Below are 18710 nucleotides of genomic sequence, written 5' to 3'. Positions count from 1 at the left end.
TTCATCAATAAATATAAAGTGTGGGGAGTGGGTGCTACAGTGTGTTTGTTTAAAGTGGGTGTGTGCTATAAAGTGTGTGGAGTGGGTGCTACAGTGTGTTTGTTTAAAGTGAGTGTGTGCGTGTGGATGTGTGTGCTATGTGCGTTTGGTGGTTGTTGTTGTGTAGTGTTCATTCATTGTTCGTTTAGCAGCCTGATGGCCTGGGGATAGATACTTTGTACTTTCTACTTTGTCAGTATTCCAATGTACAGTGTACAATGTGTGTGTCCCCTACCCAACCCCCCCCCCCCCCCCACCTCCAATGTACATTTTATTTTAATTTGATTGCGCTTTTGTTTTTAAATTGTCTGTTTATACTATGTTTTTAATTAACTGTTCTATTTTTATCTTGTTTTTATTCTGTATTTTATTTTATTTGTTTTACTAATAACTATTTTATTTCTATTTTTTTAACTGTTTTAACCATGTAGTGTAGCACTTTGGGATCCCAGTGAACAAAAAGTGCATTACAAATCCAATCTATTATTATTATTATTATTATTATTATTATTATTATTATTATTATTATTATTATTATTATTATTATTATTATTATTATGTGTGGCTGCCGCCCTGGCGGACATTTGTGCTCTACTGAGTGCACCTTTCTAGTCTAGAGAGAGAGCGCTGATTCCCCGTAGCTGAGCAGGGTTGCATTTTGTCAACACAAGTTGGAACCCTGGAGGAAGCGATATAAGGAAACGAATTGCCAATAAATGTGAAGTTATCTTTGAACCTGTTGCAGGGAATATGCCTCCACATATTTTAGGGATGCACCGATATGAAAATTGGCCACCGATACCGATTGTTCAACTAACACAATCGGCTGATACCGATACCGATACTTGTGGCAAAAAACAAGTATTTGTAATTTTCATTTTTTTTTTATTTTTTTTTTTTAATGAAACTACTGTATATTTGTATGTGTATTTGTAGGCCTCTTTACTTACTTAAAAAAAGGAAACATCAAGAAATATGTTTATGGTATTAATTCCACCATGCCATATAGCACTATCCCTCTCCCAGTATCGTCTGGCGGCCTGCAGATGGTTACTATTCTCTCAACCAGAGCTCTCAGCCAATGCAATAGAACCATTTTGATTGACAGTCGATTCGGCCAATTACGCCACACCGCTAGCACCCACCTCCTGCTGTTCTTACCACCAATCGGCAAGCGTTTATTCATTTTCTACTTCTGGGCATGCCGCCATTGATCTGCTTGCGAGAGCACAACAAACTTAACGTAGCTAATACGTTAGCTGCCCGGCCCGCCGACCAGCGCTCCACAGCATGACCAAATGAGACATAATGATTTTACTGCAACAAATGTTATAATAAAACAAAGCCTTTCTATACATTTGTCTGGTTGAAAACTTTATTAGCAGATTGCAGAATGGGTAGTTGGGTACGGAATGAGCAACGGAATGGAACTGAGCTATGAACGGAGTAATGCCTTGCTTACTGCTATCTTCGGGTAAATAATATGCTGATATTGAACGTGTAACACTAACTATATAACGTTAATGGCACAAAACAAATGTTTGTGTCATTTTAACAGCAGATACTTTCTTAAATGCCATCTTCCCGAGAGGGTGTTGACGGGGAGCTGTGATGGGTTTGCTTGTTTGTGTTATTAATAGCATTGAACAGCTAACCGAAAGCTAGCGTTAACTAACGTTAAAGGTTTAGCCTTAACGTTACCTTGGCTAAAGTTGGGGCTATTCATAATCCAGCAATAATGGCTGCAGACCTGCAAGCAAAGTACAGCAAGTTGGCAAAGGAGTATTCTAACGTAAATCACATTTTCACCAGTAACGTTAGTCTTCCATCTCCCGGTAGCTAATGCTAGCTAACCTAGCTCATGTTAGCGTCGTCACTGAGCGACCACCTCGCGTACACAATTAATGACATGTTGCGGACAGCCATATCGGTGACAATGTTTAGCTTTTAGTGCCAAATGATAAGAGTCTGAAGCGGAGTCTCAAAAGAGAATGTTGAATATTTAGTAGTAACTTTGATGCAGTAGCTTGTGTGTGTGGGGGACTGGGGCCGGCGCTGTGCAGGATGCGACTGAACTTATCGGCTACTGCCATCGGCACATCCGAGCTTATCGGCCGATAGGCCGATTGCAGTCAACAAGGCACTTATCGGCCGATACCGATACCCGACCGATACATCGGTGCACCCCTAACATATTTGGTCAAATCAAATGCGAAATAGTAAAATATCAGAGCACAATCAAAAATGCGATTGCAGGGTTTTCTTGTAGGCTAAAGAACGGGTGATGTAAGACCTCATGTGCGTCTCATGTTACAAACTTGACCTTGTGAGCAGAGCGCATCTCATTTACATTTAAAGGTTCATTGTTTGTAAACATTAGAACGGACACGTGACACACACACACACACACAGTTGCAACTCACCACCGCCGCATCATATTGACACCGAGCACAGACGACCCATTACCTGCCGGCCGCGGTAGATGCAGTGTATTTTGTTAGCCGCCAGGTGGCGGGCAGACCTTAAATTCTAATCGCCAAAGAATAAATCTACAAGCCAATGGCGCTGGGCGTGTAACTATTTTGTACCCCGAGTACAGCTCAATACTAACAACTGCTAAGAGGATGCAGACCAGAAAAAGTCTCTCTCATAATAGTTAACGAGCATCAAGTCTCATTCATAATAGTTAACGAGCATCAAGTCTCATTCATAATAGTTAACTAGCATCATTGGACCCACCACTGGTGATTTGCATCATTCTATAATGACAATATAAATACCATGAAGATATAGGCTACATAATGTGTAGGAAATATTGTTGGGTAAATAATTGTCTAAACCTTGGGCAAAAGACTAGCTGTAAAATGTGGGACAATCAGTCCAATCTATAAGAGGAAGTAGTTTGTATAAGAGATTCATTATTCATTATCGAACCCGACGGGGTCCAGAAAAAATAAGAGAAAACACAGAATAAATTACACACAAAGACAATAACAGATGAAGATTTTAAAAAGAAGAAATATACCTGACTGTCCTGATTGTGATTATGTGATTTATGATTACGTATATGTGTGCCTGCCTATACGGTGCTTATACATGTATGGGCTTTGATTTTCCCCTGTACACTGTTTTTTTTTGTTTTTTTATAGATGCACGAATGCCTAGTGAATACATACAGAATATGTTTTAAACTTTTTATATTAGCTTTAATGTCCTATTTTTTCTGTTTCTTTTCTGGCTTAAACATCTAGCCCAGGGACTACAACTGAAAACTAGCAACCCTGCTAATGTTGGCATATTTACAGTTTTTTTTTATTTGTATTATTTATAAATGTATAACTGTTGATTGATATACACTGTCCCTGGTCAAATAAACTGAGTAAACTAAACTACAGTACTTACAGCTGGGGTTCATTATATTGACAGCCCTAGTACACAGAGGACGTGTCTTTGTAACTGCTCCTATGCTGTGTGTATAAGGTGCTGGATGAGGCAGATCGTATGTTGGACATGGGCTTTGAGCCTCAGATAATGAAGATTCTGTTGGACGTCCGCCCAGACCGACAGACACTCATGACCAGGTAAGACACCTGAATGTGAACCATAACCGCAATCTATTGGTATTTGGTAGTAATTAGGAATGGTCGATAATTATCGGGTCGATAATTATCGGGCCGATATCAGCAATTATGACGTCATCCCCGATAAACCCGATAACATTATTGATAGCTCCGATAATATATAATACATCTTTTGGTTAAAAGAAATCCGGTGTGGGTGGATTGGGATGAAGGGTGTTTGTTTTTACTCTAGGCTCCTCCCGTTTTGCCAGTACTGTGGTACAACTGATGGCGTGTGGTTTAGGAAGAGGGAGTTTTTCACAAATCCAGCGCTCCCTTTCTCATGCCTGGCTGTGACGTAGCCACGTAAGTTTCAGAAGCAGCACAGATAGTAAACAAACATGGCGGCGTTGGTAGTGTGGGACTTTTTCAAAGTTTCAGAGAAAAACAGTTCGCTTGCTATTTGTAACAAATGCAGAAGTTCCACGAGGAGGGAAAGGGGCAACAAGCTATAACGCATCCAACCTAATAAGTCACCTGAAAACATCACCCACCGCTACGATGGTGTATTCAAATCCGATGACGCGCGAGTAGCTAAAGGCTAAGCTGCTGCGAATCCAAAGCCAGCTGCAAAGGAACCGGCGCGGCTTGTACCTATGGACGAGGTTGCAAAATTAAAGACGTTTGACAGAGATGATTTGTTTGGTTTATTTAATTCTTTTTGAGGCGTGCTGTCCTATAAATGCCAAGTAATAGTTGTTTCATGGACCAAGACCACAACAGTCTCCTCTCCTATAGTGTCAAATGTGTTATCTGCTGACAAAGCACAATACCTGTTGGTTTTTAGTTCACTCATTGTTCAGGGAAACACATTGTTAATGAGATTGACAGATTGTGAATTTTGTGATTGACTCAAATTATATTTATTTGGAAAAATAAATATAGTCACTTTATTTGAAGAGTCAAAACTGTTCTCTTGGCTTTGTTTTGTTCATAGTAGTAACGTTCATGTCATGATAAATCTGGTTAGGTCAAAACTACAGGAATACATTAAAAAAAAATTATAATAAATATACCGGTATATATTGTCGGGTATCGACCTTGAGGAGCAGAAAGTTATCGGTATCGATATCGGGTTAAAAAAATCAATATCGTGCACCCCTAGTAGTAATGCCTAGTGTTTGTTTTTGTAGTAGTGCTTACTGCATCAGGGCATTTCAGATCAATGTCTGGAAAGTTATCAGTCACAGAAATGTTACCTGACCTTCAAATAGTCTAAACTACACCCATCTGGTACTCCAACCAGGTTAAAACGGGCACTTCAGTTTAGTTTTTCAGACGCTATTTGACTGAGGTCTGAGATGTAAATCCCTACCCACTTTCAAAACCGCTCTCAAAGAGCACCTACGGGTGGCTGCAATTAGAAACTGGCCCCGGTAAATGTCCAAACCCCAACCCCCACCCACCCCCCTCCAATGTACAGTTGCTTATATATTTTTTTAATGATCTCTGTTACGAAGGATCAGATTAAACCGAATATATGTATTTATTGATTGATATATATTGCATAATATTTGTATATCGTCTGATATCCCTTGTGTATTCTTTGTACATATACACGGAATATCCCTTTAACCTAGTACAGACCATAATATTTCGTTCTCCTATTGGACAGCGGTCCCTTAGGCGCCACTGCCATACCCCCAGGGTCTGGTTCAAAGTCACCGCCGGGGCTTGTCTCAACATGCCCGGTTCTGCGCAAGAATACGAGACAGGAATAAGGCTGGTACTAGATTGTTCACCCAACGTATAAATACGGCGCAGGTGAATACAGCAGTTAGTTACCCAAAGTTAGTTAACCTAGAAACGCGTTACCCTCAAACGTAAAAGCCTTCATCACGAGTCAACGACCAAGTGAAGTGAGCAACCGTGCGTCTAAATAGAGCACTTATAACCGCGTGCGAATAGGACAGTAAAGGTGTCAGAGCTTAGTAGAATCACGTCAAGTTCGACCTAGTTAATGTGAAGTACCGCGCACCGGAGAATCTACACCGGTGAATGCAGAGCCCTTTCCAGCTGGATTATTGCTTTGGTCCTGTGGATGTTGGAGCGGAGGAGAATCGTCTACACCCCACTACTGTGTGGGATTTACCCGTGAGGAACATCACTCAAGCCCGTCTCTCGGAGAGGCTGGCCGGCTTTCACCTATGCTGCACGCATACTTGGATTACAGCTGCTGCTTTCGTCTGCCGATCAAGGGAGTAATGTACCGACTCCCGTAGCTGGAGCTTATTGATTCCCCGTTGATCCAGAGTTTGCATTCGAACATTTCCTCCCCTTGCTGGCCTACAACCGGAGGGACCCTACCAGTATCTCCCGCTGCCTTACTAGAGTACCATAGATATAATTCCTAAGATTCAGGTTGTATTCATTATCTCCTGCGTAATATGAGAATGGACATACGTTATTGATTTGCTTACGCACATTCCTTTGCCTTATAAGCGCACCCTACGTAAAGTATTGTTATATATACTATCATTGCTGCTAATAAATATTCTTAAACCCAGTTTTGTGTGGAACCGTGTCATTGTGGAGGTGTTCTCATCATATACCTGTGTACTGTATGGCCAGTAGTAATGTACATAAGACAGTAGTGGTTTAATGATACCATACTTATTAATACAGTCAGGGAATTGTACCCCTCAGTTACAATCTCTTTCTCTTAAACAGTACTGTATATTTGTATATCTTGTATGTCATAAATGTCTTGATGAATTGAAAATGGGGGACCCTGATGTAAACAAGACTAAAGTCTTTTTCTGCTCTGCATCCCCTTAACAATTGTTTGTATTGAGCCGTACTATATTGTACCCATTCTGCAATCTGTTAATAAAGTTTTCAATCAATCAGTCTATACTAAAAATGTGCTCTGCCTGCCAGAACAAACAAAGTTGGAGGTGTTGGTGCATCAGTGGGTTAAAGGAATATTCTGTAATGCCTTCCAAAATGGTGAACTCTAGGCAAAGGTGCCCCTCTTTGTGTTGCACTTTGTTTACATTTTATCCGGGTGGAAATCTGGTTGAGCTGCTTGTTCAGTTTGGCTCAGTGACTGGCCTGATTTGCAAATTGCCCTAAATATATTTTTATTCGCTTCATATTGGGATCCTTATATCCTCACTAATTTGTATATATTTATACCCAGTTTAATCACCTGTACATTGTATATTACTATTGAACTTTACTGTTACATTTGCACTCTGGTTGGAAGCCAAACTCGTACTTGTGCTGTATAATGACAATAAATTAAAATCTAATCTAATCCAGAAACCTCATAACTTGCCTTTTAATTTAGTATAATTGAATCGATCGTTCTTGGAAGGTAATTTTATCTGCAATGTTAAGATTTGACTCCTAGTCGTGACGTCTCTAGTGATGTGTGGTTTCCTCCTCACCTGTTGGCTCTCCAGCGCCACCTGGCCCACAGGAGTGAGGCGCTTGGCCAAGTCCTACCTGAAGAACCCTATGATGGTGTACGTAGGGACCCTGGACCTGGCGGTGAGTCCTACCTTAACCCTTGTGTGGTGTTAGGGTCCGAACGGACCTGTTTCAAGAATTTTAAATGCAATAATTGCCATTTTTTTAACGGAACAAGGCTTAGAGTACCATTTTAGCCAATTCTGAATCTCTTCTAGAAAAAAAGTTACATCTGTTAGGGTCCCGGTATAGAAAAATGGCTATAGACATCAGTTTGCTTCATAGAAATGCTACAGCTAGCTCTGTGGATCACATGTGGCTCAATCAGTGTTCATATTTTGACTAGACACTTCACCCCCCCCCCCCCCCCCCTTCATGGGAACAGGAACAAGAGCAGGTGTGAGGGAGGTGGAGAGGAGGAACAGAGTGATAGGGAGGTGGAGAGGGAGAGGAGGAAGAGTGATAGGGAGGTGGAGAGGGAGAGGAGGAAGAGTGATGGGGAGAGGAGGAACAGAGCGATAGGGAGGTGGAGAGGAGGAAGAGTGATAGGGAGAGGAGGAAGAGAGCGATAGGGAGGTGGAGAGGAGGAACAGAGTGATAGGGAGGTGGAGAGGGAGAGGAGGAACAGAGTGATAGGGAGGTGGAGAGGGAGAGGAGGAACAGAGTGATAGGGAGGTGGAGAGGGAGAGGAGGAACAGAGTGATATGGAGGTGGAGAGGAGGAAGAGAGTGAGAGAGAGGTGGAGAGGGAGAGGAGGAACAGAGTGATAGGGAGGTGAAGAGGGAGAGGAGGAACAGTGATATGGAGGTGGAGAGGAGGAAGAGAGTGAGAGAGAGGTGGAGAGGGAGAGGAGGAACAGAGTGATATGGAGGTGGAGAGGAGGAAGAGAGTGAGAGGGAGGTGGAGAGGGAGAGGAGGAACAGAGTGATGGGAAGGTGGAGAGGAGGAAGAGAGTGAGAGGAGGAACAGAGTGATATGAAGGTGGAGAGGGAGAGGAGGAAGAGTGATAGGGAGGTGGAGAGGAGGAAGAGAGTGATAGGGAGGTGGAGAGGGAGAGGAGGAACAGAGCGATAGGGAGAGGAGGAAGAGTGATGGGGAGAGGAGGAACAGAGTGATGGGAAGGTGGAGAGGAGGAAGAGAGTGAGAGGAGGAAGAGAGCGATAGGGAGGTGGAGAGGAGGAACAGAGTGATAGGGAGGTGGAGAGGAGGAAGAGAGTGAGGGAGTATGAGAGGAGGAACAGAGTGATAGGGAGGTGGAGAGGAGGAACAGAGTGATAGGGAGGTGGAGAGGAGGAAGAGAGTGAGGGAGTATGAGAGGAGGAACAGAGTGATAGGGAGGTGGAGAGGAGGAACAGAGTGATAGGGAGGTGGAGAGGAGGAACAGAGTGATAGGGAGTATGAGAGGAGGAACAGAGTGATAGGGAGGTGGAGAGGAGGAAGAGAGTGAGGGAGTATGAGAGGAGGAACAGAGTGATGGGGAGGAGGAACAGAGTGATAGGGAGGTGGAGAGGGAGAGGAGGAACGGGGTGATAGGGAGTATGAGAGGAGGAACAGAGTGATAGGGAGGTGGAGAAGAGGAAGAGAGTGATAGGGAGGTGGAGAGGGAGAGGAGGAACAGGGTGATAGGGAGGTGGAGAGGAGGAACAGAGGGAGGTGGAGAGGAGGAACAGCGATAGCGAGGTGGATAGGGAGAGGAGGAACAGAGCGATAGGAAGGTGGAGAAGAGGAAGAGAGTGATATGGAGAGGGAGAGGAGGAACAGGGTGATAGGGAGGTGGAGAGGAGGAACAGAGGGAGGTGGAGAGGAGGAACAGCGATAAAGAGGTGGATAGGGAGAGGAGGAACAGAGCGATGGGGAGGTGGAGAGGAGGAACAGCGATAGGGAGGTGGAGAGGGAGAGGAGGAACAGAGTGATAGGGAGGTGGAGAGGGAGAGGAGGAACAGAGCGATAGGGAGGTGGAGAGGGAGAGGAGGAACAGAGTGATAGGGAGGTGGAGAGGGAGAGAAGGAACAGAGTGATAGGGAGGTGGAGAGGGAGAGGAGGAACAGAGTGATATGGAGGTGGAGAGGGAGAGAAGGAATGGAGTGATAGGGAGGTGGAGTTGTTTTGTTCCTTGATTTATTTCCATAATACAGTTCTAAAACCCACAAAGCAGTTTACTCGGTGTCTTCATATTCAGATTGCATAAATATTTACCGATTTTCTTCAATATGGGGAACAGCATGAGTGAATATAATCCTATTTTAGAGTGAAAAATCTGTATATTGTCTTGGAGCCATATAAAATAATGTTTGATATAGGGACTGGTTATGATGAGCTAATGAGTTAGTAATTAAGTACAAAACTGGATAATAATTAGTGGTGGGGGGAAAAAATCGATACGTAGTAGTATCGCGATACTTTGCGTGGCGATACTGTATCGATACAGGGACGCCAAGTATCTATATTTAATTATTAATAAAAAAAATTAAAACTTTTCTTTTTGTATAAGGAAGTTGCATTGTTCATTTCAATACCTGTAATAGTACAGTAGTCCACTAAGGCTGAGCCCGAACGTTCGAACGTTCGTTCGTTAAGCTGACATTCGGACTTTAATTAATAAGTTCGAACGTTCGGTGAAAAAAAATAAAGCAGGCGCAACGACGGTGAGGCGATGTGAAGCGGCGCGTCCCCCGAGTGTGTGTTGCTTTTTCCCCCGAGTCGCTCGGCTCAACCAGTATGGTCTCTGCCGGGCTGTTGCTGGATACTCAACCAGAGCTCTAGTCTCAACCAATGCAATAGAACAATTTTGATTGAATGACAGGCGATTCTGCCAATTACGTCACACCGCTTGCACCCGCCTCTGCTGTTACCACCAATCGGCAAGCGTTTATTATTTTTTTTACTTCCGGCAATGCCGCCATTGATCTGCTTGAGAGAAGCATTAACGTAGCGTTAGCTCCCCGCAGAGGAAGTAAAAGTCGTAACAAGGTTTCCATAGGTGAACCTGCGGAAGGATCATTAATGAATACCAGCCTTTTTCGGCCACGGAGCGCGAGCTTCATGGCGGGAGGTGGTTGCGTTGGAAACAACTCTGGCCGAGGCGGCAGGCGTGTTGGGAGCCCGGCGGGACCCCCGCGCCGGTGTCTCTCTGTCTCTCTGCCGTCCCCCGTTCCGAGGTAGACGGTGGAAGGAGCCGAGGCGCGCGCCTCTCTCCTTCCCGTCGACCAAGAGTGAATACCTGTTATTGAACGTGTAACACTAACTATATAACGTTAATGCCACAAAACGAATGCCTTTGTTTATCTAGCCCCTTTTACGTGACAGCGGTGTGCAAGGGCTATTGTTTATCATAAAAAATTATATAAAAAAAAAATTTATAAAAAAAAGATTTTATTAAAAAATCTACAAAAAACGAACGTTCGTTCGATAAACCCTGGCGAACGTTCGAACCCTAAAAACAGGGTTCGGGCTCAGCCTTATAGTCCACACACACACTCACACACACATGTGCATTCAGTTAAGTTGGAAAATGACTGTAAAGGGGTCCCCACACGGCGAGCGATTTTAGCCAGGCGACCGATTTTTTTTAGCGAGCCGACAGACAGAATTGTATCGCCTTCATTGTTATGAATGAGAGAACACACACGGCAGGAGATTTTGAAGCGACGGTCGTCAAGCTATTTCTATCGCCTCGCTAAATATCGCCTCAATCCTATTTTTGAGGCGACGGCAGGCAGGACAATGAGGAAATAACATGACTTCTACAGTAGAAGAAGTTCTACTGGTGTATCATTTGTACACCTTTAATGTATCATTCAATTCATTCATTGATCAATAACCTTTTTTTTTTTTTAAATTTTTTTTATTATTGCAAAACAAAACTTATTAAAAGTCAGTACTCAACACACAATGTATAATGAAACTTTCAGTAAAGGTGGTTAAAATATATGCAAGTACAGAAACAGGATAAAACAAAAATAGTCAATAATAACATTTTAACCGTATACCGTGTATATCCAGCGAAGTTACAATTATATAAATGTTAGTATATAATATACCCCGAATACCTATTTTCTAAAACCCTACACACATATGCTCCAGCTCAAATCCCCCCCTCCCGGACCCCCTCTTGGATAGTACCTCCATTATCCCTCACTCCTAACCAGACATCACCATTATAGGCTAGCTTTTATTCTCTCCACCACTTCTAACCACATTAACATTTTGGATTCATTGAGCCCTAGAATTCTTGCTGTTGATATTTCTTGATATATCACATCAAGATATGTAAGAAACCACACTTTCCGGCACATTTTTTCCGGTTGAAACCAACGTGATGCAATCAGTTTTTTAGCTACTGTGATACCCGATAAAACCAATCTTTTTAGTTGTGGGTTCACTGCAAACTCAAAAACATCATTCAATAGCAATACAGCGGGGTGTACAGGTATATTCCAAAATACGAGTATTGATAATTGTTGGGACACATCTTCCCAGAATGTCTTAACTGGTGGGCAGTCCCAATACATGTGCATAAATGTTCCTTCGTCCCCATTTGTACATTGGGAGCATTTGGAGTTTTGTATAAGCCCCATTTTGCACAGCCTTATAGGAGTCAAGTATGTCCTGTGAATATAGTTCAGATTGATTTGTTGATGATCCGGGTTCCTTGATGTAAGTCGGACATTTGCCCAGGCTCCTTGCCAATCAAAGTCATTTTCCAGGTCTGGTATATCCCTCCTCCAGACATTGTCTAGTTGAAGGGTTTCGTACGAGGACGTTAGTAATTGTGAATAAAAACCTGATACAAAACCTCCCAATGTATTTCTGTCATAGAAAAATTTGTGGTATCTGTGGTGTTCAATTGGTATGTGTAATGGAACACCGTGGGATCTCATACAAAGTTTTAACTGTATGTAAAAAAGCCATGTGGACTCGGTGAGGTTAAACTTTATGCATATTTCGACATAACTACAGAGGCCCTTGTTATTAAAAATATCCCCTAATGAGTGTATGCCTCTTTCTTCCCATACAGGGAATCTTATAGGTCGTTTTCCCATTAAGAGAGCATTGTTATTGAATATGGGAGTGTGATTATGCCATGCTTGATTGTTAGGAAATTTCCTTTGAGTTTCCCGCCATGTCCTGATTGCATGGGTTATTATTGGGCCAAATTCTCGCTCACAATGCTTGATTGAAAGTTTAGTGTATGCTATGTCTTTCAATCTCTGTGGGGCTACTATGTTTTCTTCTAATTTTCTCCAAGATACCAAAGCCTCGGGGTCAAACCATATCTTCTTCAATGGTCTTAATGTGAAGGCATTAAAATATTGTAAAAAATCTGGGACTGCCATGCCACCGTCTGCTTTACTTCTCTGTGCGGTGGATCTTTTTATGCGAGGTGGTTTGTTATTCCAAATAAATTTGTATGTGGAGGTTTGTAATCTTTTCCAGTAGCCCTCTGGAGGAGGTAACGGAAGCATTGAGCTGAAGAAATTGATTCTTGGTAATACATCCATCTTAACTATTGATATCCTTGCCTGTACTGAGTTTTTAAGTTTTGCCCACCTGTCCAGGTCGTCCTTGATTTTGTTCTGTATTTTTGTGTAATTGTGCTTCACCGTTTGTCTTATGGTGGGGAATATTTCCACTCCCAAGCATCTGAAATGTTTTACCATCGGTATCGCACCTGGGAGGGTTATATCTTTTTTTGCAGGGGTGTTAAGTGGAAGGAAAGCCGACTTCGGCCAATTTATCTTAAATCCCGATAAATCACCAAAGTTCTCAATCAACTTGAGCAGATGAGGCAATGTGGTGTTGGGGTTTTGCATGAACAATATTACGTCGTCCGCATATAAACTAATTTTTTGTTGTGTGCCCTTGATTACGATTGGTTCTATGGATTGGGATTGTCTTATATATTGTGCTAAAGGCTCTAATGATAAATTGAATAGTCCGGGACTAAGAGGGCAACCCTGTCTGGCAGAGCGTGATACCGGAAAGATTTTGGAGATGATTGTGCCTGTTGTAATCATGGCCGATGGGTCCTTGTATAGTACTTTAATCATATCAATGAAACCTTTTCCTAACCCCATCCTTTCCAATACTGCCCATAGAAACGACCATTCCAACCTGTCAAATGCTTTCATAGCATCCAGGGATAGTATCGCCTTAGGTGTGATGTCCTCTTTGTCTGTATCTAGTACGTGCAGTATTCGCCTTATGTTATCATTGATCAGGCGACCTTTTATGAAGCCTGTTTGGTCCGTATGAACTAAAGACGTCATATGCTTTTGCAATCTGATGGCTAATATCTTAGAGTACAGTTTGACATCGGTTCCGAGGAGGCTTAAAGGACGGTAACTACCGCATTCAGTGGGGTCTTTGTCTTTTTTGTGAAGAACTGAAATGAGTGCGGTATTTTGGTGTTCGATGAAGCTTCCCTCTTTGACTGAGTATAAGATCATATTTAGTAATAAGGGTCCAAATATGTCCCAGCAAGAAATGTACATTTCTGATGGGATACCGTCAATTCCCGGAGCTTTGCCGTTTTTCATTCCGGATATGGCCTTCTTGAGTTCTTCTAATGTGATCGGTACTTCTAACTGTTTAGCGTCTTCATCTGTAAGTTTAGGGAGAGTAATTTGATTAAGATATGTGTCTAATTTGTCTTGATCAAAGGTCGTTTCTGAGTTATATAAATCGGAGTAGAATTCTTTGAATGTATCGTTTATTATTTTGGGTTCTGTTACTAGAGCTTGTTGTTTCCTAATGGCAGTTATATCTGCAAATTTTGCATTAATTCTTAGTCGCATGGCTAAAAGGTGACTAGGTTTAGAACCTTGGAAGTACTGCTGTTGTCTAGTGCTGCGTATTTGCAATTCCGATTTTTGTCTGTAAATTGCTTTGATCTCGGTCTTTAGAATGTTAACTTGGTTATCTAGTCTAGTAGAGTTGTTGTATTTTAAAGAATTAAAAAGCGTTGAGTAAAGCGTTTCTTTTTCAGACAGTTTTGTGTTTTGATTTTTGCGCAATATGGAGGTAAATCTATCCGAGAAATCCTTGATCATACTCTTTACCGACATCCATAATATTCTGGGATCTTGCACCGAGTTAGCATTAACTTGTAGGAATACTGTGAGAGCTTCTTTAATTTGTGTAATGAATTCCTTGTTGTTAAGCAGCATCGAATTAAAACGCCATCTTGGGGCCCGGGTAGATAATGTACCAAATGTTGCTTTCAGGATTAAGTAGCAGTGATCTGATAGCGCATTGGGTGTCATTTCCACTTCGTATTTATCAAATATTCTCGGGGATGCAAAGACGTAATCAATTCTGGATAGTGTGTTGTGTCTCGCCGAACGACAGGAGTACTTGCGGGTCAAGGGGTTAAGTGAACGCCATAAATCAGTTACTCCTGTTGATTTTGACCAATCTTTTAATGCTTTAGATGAATTCTTTTGTTCGCTGGAGAAGGAAAGGTAAGTTTTGTCCATCCTTGGGTTCCAAATGGCATTAAAATCCGCACCTATTATGTATGAGTACTCGGGATGGTTTAACATTTCTCCTGTTAGTGAAGTGAAGAAACCCACTTCGTACAAATTCGGGGCATATACCGCTGCCAATGCAATTTTCCTGTTATTGTGTATAATCCTAGCTATAGTTATGCGCCCCTCAGCATCCGACCATACCCCTTTCAATTCGATATTTAATTTGCGTCTGACGACTATGGCTACCCCTCTAGTTCTCGTAGCAAAAGAAGAGTGACCAATATTATGGTATATGTTATCCGCTAACGTATTTATGTCTCCCTCTAAAATGTGCGTTTCGCTTAATAGTGCCACGTCCACATGTTCTTTTTTCATCAGTGTAAGCACGCTTTTGCGCTTGTGTTGTTTGTTTATCCCACCGGTGTTCCATACCATTATATTCAAACTAGCCATAGTCTATGCATGTTTTCGTGTAGTTTTTGGTAATGTTTCTGGAGTATGAAGCTACAATAGATGCACATCCAATTAATGAGGTCCCGTTGAGAGCTGAGCTTAAAAACATATATATATACAAATAAAAATCCCCTATTTTCCCCTCTCCCAGAAAGTCGAACATGCCTGTGTTCCAAGAACACATCCTCCGCGATTGACTTTCTCCCATGGTCCACCGGATTGCCCAACCTGAGCATTGTAATCCTAATTTTCCTATGCTCATTGCCATAGGATCTAACATTTCCATTCTATTGCAATAGAATGTCGCTTTTGGTCTTGCACCTTCCCTTACTGTAATGAAGTATTGTGATAAATAACTAAAGATAAAAATAAAAAATAAAATAAAAAGAGAATAAACCTTTATCGACATATTCCTTTGAACCCTCCACCAACGTGTGAGGGAGAAAAAAAAAAGGAAAAGATTGTAGATCAGTATTGACACTTAATGTGAAGAACATTGGAAAAGAATAATGTAAGTTACAATATATTTAAAAAATATATAGTAATATTGACACCTTAATGTGAAGAACATTGGAAAAGAACAATGTAAGTTAAATTATATTTAAAAAATATAGGGTGATGAGAAGAAAAAATTTAATAAAATAAAAATCAATGGAAAGATATAGATAATGAATAAGAGATAAATAATTATCAACGTGGAGAAGCCACTAGAACCGATTTAACTGATTAGATAAGATAGAAAAGCAGCGCCTTTTAGCGCTTCAATGTGCCTTTAATGGAGTGATTACTTAAATTGTTAGAATAACCTTGCTGTGCCCATACGTTTATGTGTGGATAATTTTAAAGTATTATTAAGGGCTGATTGCACTTCATTTAATTTATATATGCTATGTGTATGCACACCGAATGTTATTGTTAGAGTTGTATGCTTCGTTGTCATGGTGCCTTATATTCTAGAAGGTTGTAGAATATACTATTGCCTAGACTATTTTACTTCGTTGTCATGGTGCCTTATATTCTAGAAGGTTGTAGAATATACTAGTGCCTAGACTCTTTTACATTCCAGAATGATCTAAGAGACCCAGGGCATTTGAGCGATAAACCCAGAATATTCCAGATAGATCTTTTTGCATTGATATTTATTTATTTGTCCCCTCAGAGACCAGAGACTGAAATTATAATGTATTATGAATCGTATTATACACAGTAAACATTGTTATAGACGACTTGCATATCGTTTGCTACTTTGATGAACACAGCAATGTTATTCCAACACTGGTGGAATGACCTCATTGATGAACACAATAAAGTCATTCCTACACTGGTATATATTTAGAGAGAGGCTTAACTGATTCCGGCATTTCCGTCATGCTTTGGGTTATTTGCTGCATTTTGAATCAGGAAATCCTCAGCATCGAAGGGTGTAAATGGACCTGACCTGCGGCCGTTATTGTCCAAGTATGATAACAGCGCCGGATATGCTAGCCTTGGCTTGTGGCCGGCTGTGTACAGCTTTTGCATCACAACTTTGTATGGTTGACGTCGGATGATGGCCTCTCTGCTCAAATCTTCGTAGATAAATATTGGATTATCACCATACTTCATCTTCCCACGTTGGTTGCGAGCATATTTGATGATTTCATCCCTTGTTGTAGTTTTCCTCAGAGTGACAATGATGACTCTCGGCCCGTTGGTATTTTGCCCCTGGGAACCAATTCTGTAAACTTGTTCCACTTCTGGCACTTTGTTTGGATCGGAGTTATTCAAAATCTTTGATAACTCGTTTGGAAAGTTGATGTCATCGCAGTTCACTGATTCATCAAGCCCCACTATGCGGATGTTATTCCGCCTGTGGTAACGATGGGTTTCTAGTTGCCTCTCCATCACTTCGTTTTTAAGCAATTTTATTTCCCTCCGGTATTCATCTTTAACTTTTTCCATCTCTTCTCCCATCACTGTCATGATACCTTCGTTCGCCTTGACTGCTTTTGTGTTTTCTGTCACCGAAATCTCCACTGTCGTGATTCGCTCTGACTGTGCATCGAACGCTTTCTTGACTTCTTCTAATTTCAATCAATCAATAACCTATGTATTACCATGCTACTTATGTTCATTATTATTAACGGGAACAATTTAAATAAATAACGTTAGTTTGAGAAGCTATAGTGGCCGCTTGTCATTAACTAATAAATGAACAATGCGCCACGATGCACCTACTAGTGTTTTAATACTCGGGTAACAAAATACGTTGTGGATGTTGACAGAGTTTAATGTCCAGGCTGCAGCTGATGTAGTTTGTAAGGTTTATTGTCCAAAGAAAATTATGGTTGAGAACAAAACAGTTTGCGTCTTCCGTGAAAAAAACATTCTCTTTCAGCAGCTGCATAACAATACTTGTCCAATCGGTGGTAATGAACGTATCGTAGCGATCAGGCATGCAGTAATGTCAGGAAGAATGAGGAGAGGTTGTATTCGTATATGGTGGTTTAATTCCAGCTCAATATGGGTTTTACAGGTTAATACTCTCTCGTACTGCACAACACAGCTACCTGAGTGCTAACCCGCTTCACGACAACCTAACGTCCGGTCCCGGCGGTCCGCCCTCCTATATCTCCCGGGGGGAAACAACACCCCCAGCTAAACAGAGCGACACATAGCTTATGCATATCATTATACCTGAGAACGGTCGCCTCTGGTGTGGGGGGCTAAGCGATTGTCATTGAGCGACAGGCGATCACATCGCCAGGCGACGTCTGTCGCCTGCCGTGTGCAGACCACTTAATACAAACAGTTCAGTTTGTCAGGTACATGCAACACAGATTAGTGTTTACATCTGTCTGCTTGAGAAAATACCATGTTCTGCAATAGAAAATTATTGAAGTGAGATGAACAGACTGAACTTTATTTTATTAGATAAAACATGTTGACAAAGTTTTACTTTGCAGTTGAAAAAAGGTAATAAATGAAATTTCCACTCTTATCAAATCACAACTTTGGCTTGAATTTGGTCGTAAAAACCTTTCTTATAAACGAGGCCCCTGAGTACTTTAATCATAAAGTCAACATCTTTGGGGCGGTTGGGTAGTGGAGATTGCGCTCGTCACCAATGCAAGAGGCTGCGGTCTCGACTCCCGGAGTCAGCATTTCCCTGCGGCTTTCGCCGGTCGTCATACTAACTCGTTTGGCTGAGTTAGGGGGAGGGAAGTCGTGGGTGGTCATCTGGCATTGGGGACAGCGACGCCTACAGGCAGGAAATGGTGAAGGCAGCGTGACCTCCCACGCGTTACGCTTCACCAATGAGAGTCCTTGCTGCCAGGTGAGAAGAGAGCCACTGGCTGTCTCCACATGTGTCGGAGGAAGCATGTTGTGGACTTCAGGGTTCCCTTGTACCGACCAGTAGGAGGAACATGCTGTTAGATTTTAGATTTGATCAATCAGCCAGTATCACCTCTCCATCGTTGTCGTTGTGTAGTTTCTGCGTTGTGTTTATTTCTCTCCGTCTTCTCATACTGGCTGTACAATCTTTGTCATTCCCCTTTAATGCAATTCGTAATCGTATTCGACACTGGACAGCGTAGTACCTTTCTTGGAATCGTTGTTTATTACATAAACAAAAGCCTCAGATGTTACCCATCTCGTATTGTCCTTGAAAAGTCTTTGATGGAACACTAAATTCATTATTCTATTGTCGCTTCTGCTGTTAGTCCAATGG

At 41.8% G+C, this 18710-nt stretch overlaps 1 protein-coding gene across 1 annotated transcript in view; it reads left to right on the top strand.

The window, feature by feature from the left end:
* The window catches only part of ddx43 (DEAD (Asp-Glu-Ala-Asp) box polypeptide 43), a gene marked incomplete at both ends in the record, with an annotated part of 205995 nt that overhangs the window by 164508 nt on the left and 22777 nt on the right, over positions 1-18710 (top strand). The window contains 2 exons of the mRNA XM_084321945.1: positions 3520-3620; positions 7067-7154. Coding sequence (XP_084178071.1) covers positions 3520-3620; positions 7067-7154 — 189 coding nt within the window. The remainder of the gene's footprint in view (positions 1-3519; positions 3621-7066; positions 7155-18710) is intronic.

This window comes from Notolepis coatsorum, assembly GCF_963971535.1.
Source record: "Notolepis coatsorum genome assembly, chromosome: 9".
Taxonomy (NCBI): Eukaryota; Metazoa; Chordata; class Actinopteri; order Aulopiformes; family Paralepididae; genus Notolepis; species Notolepis coatsorum.
Note: the sequence above shows the minus strand (reverse complement) of the source record. Positions and strands in the feature narration are given on the sequence as shown.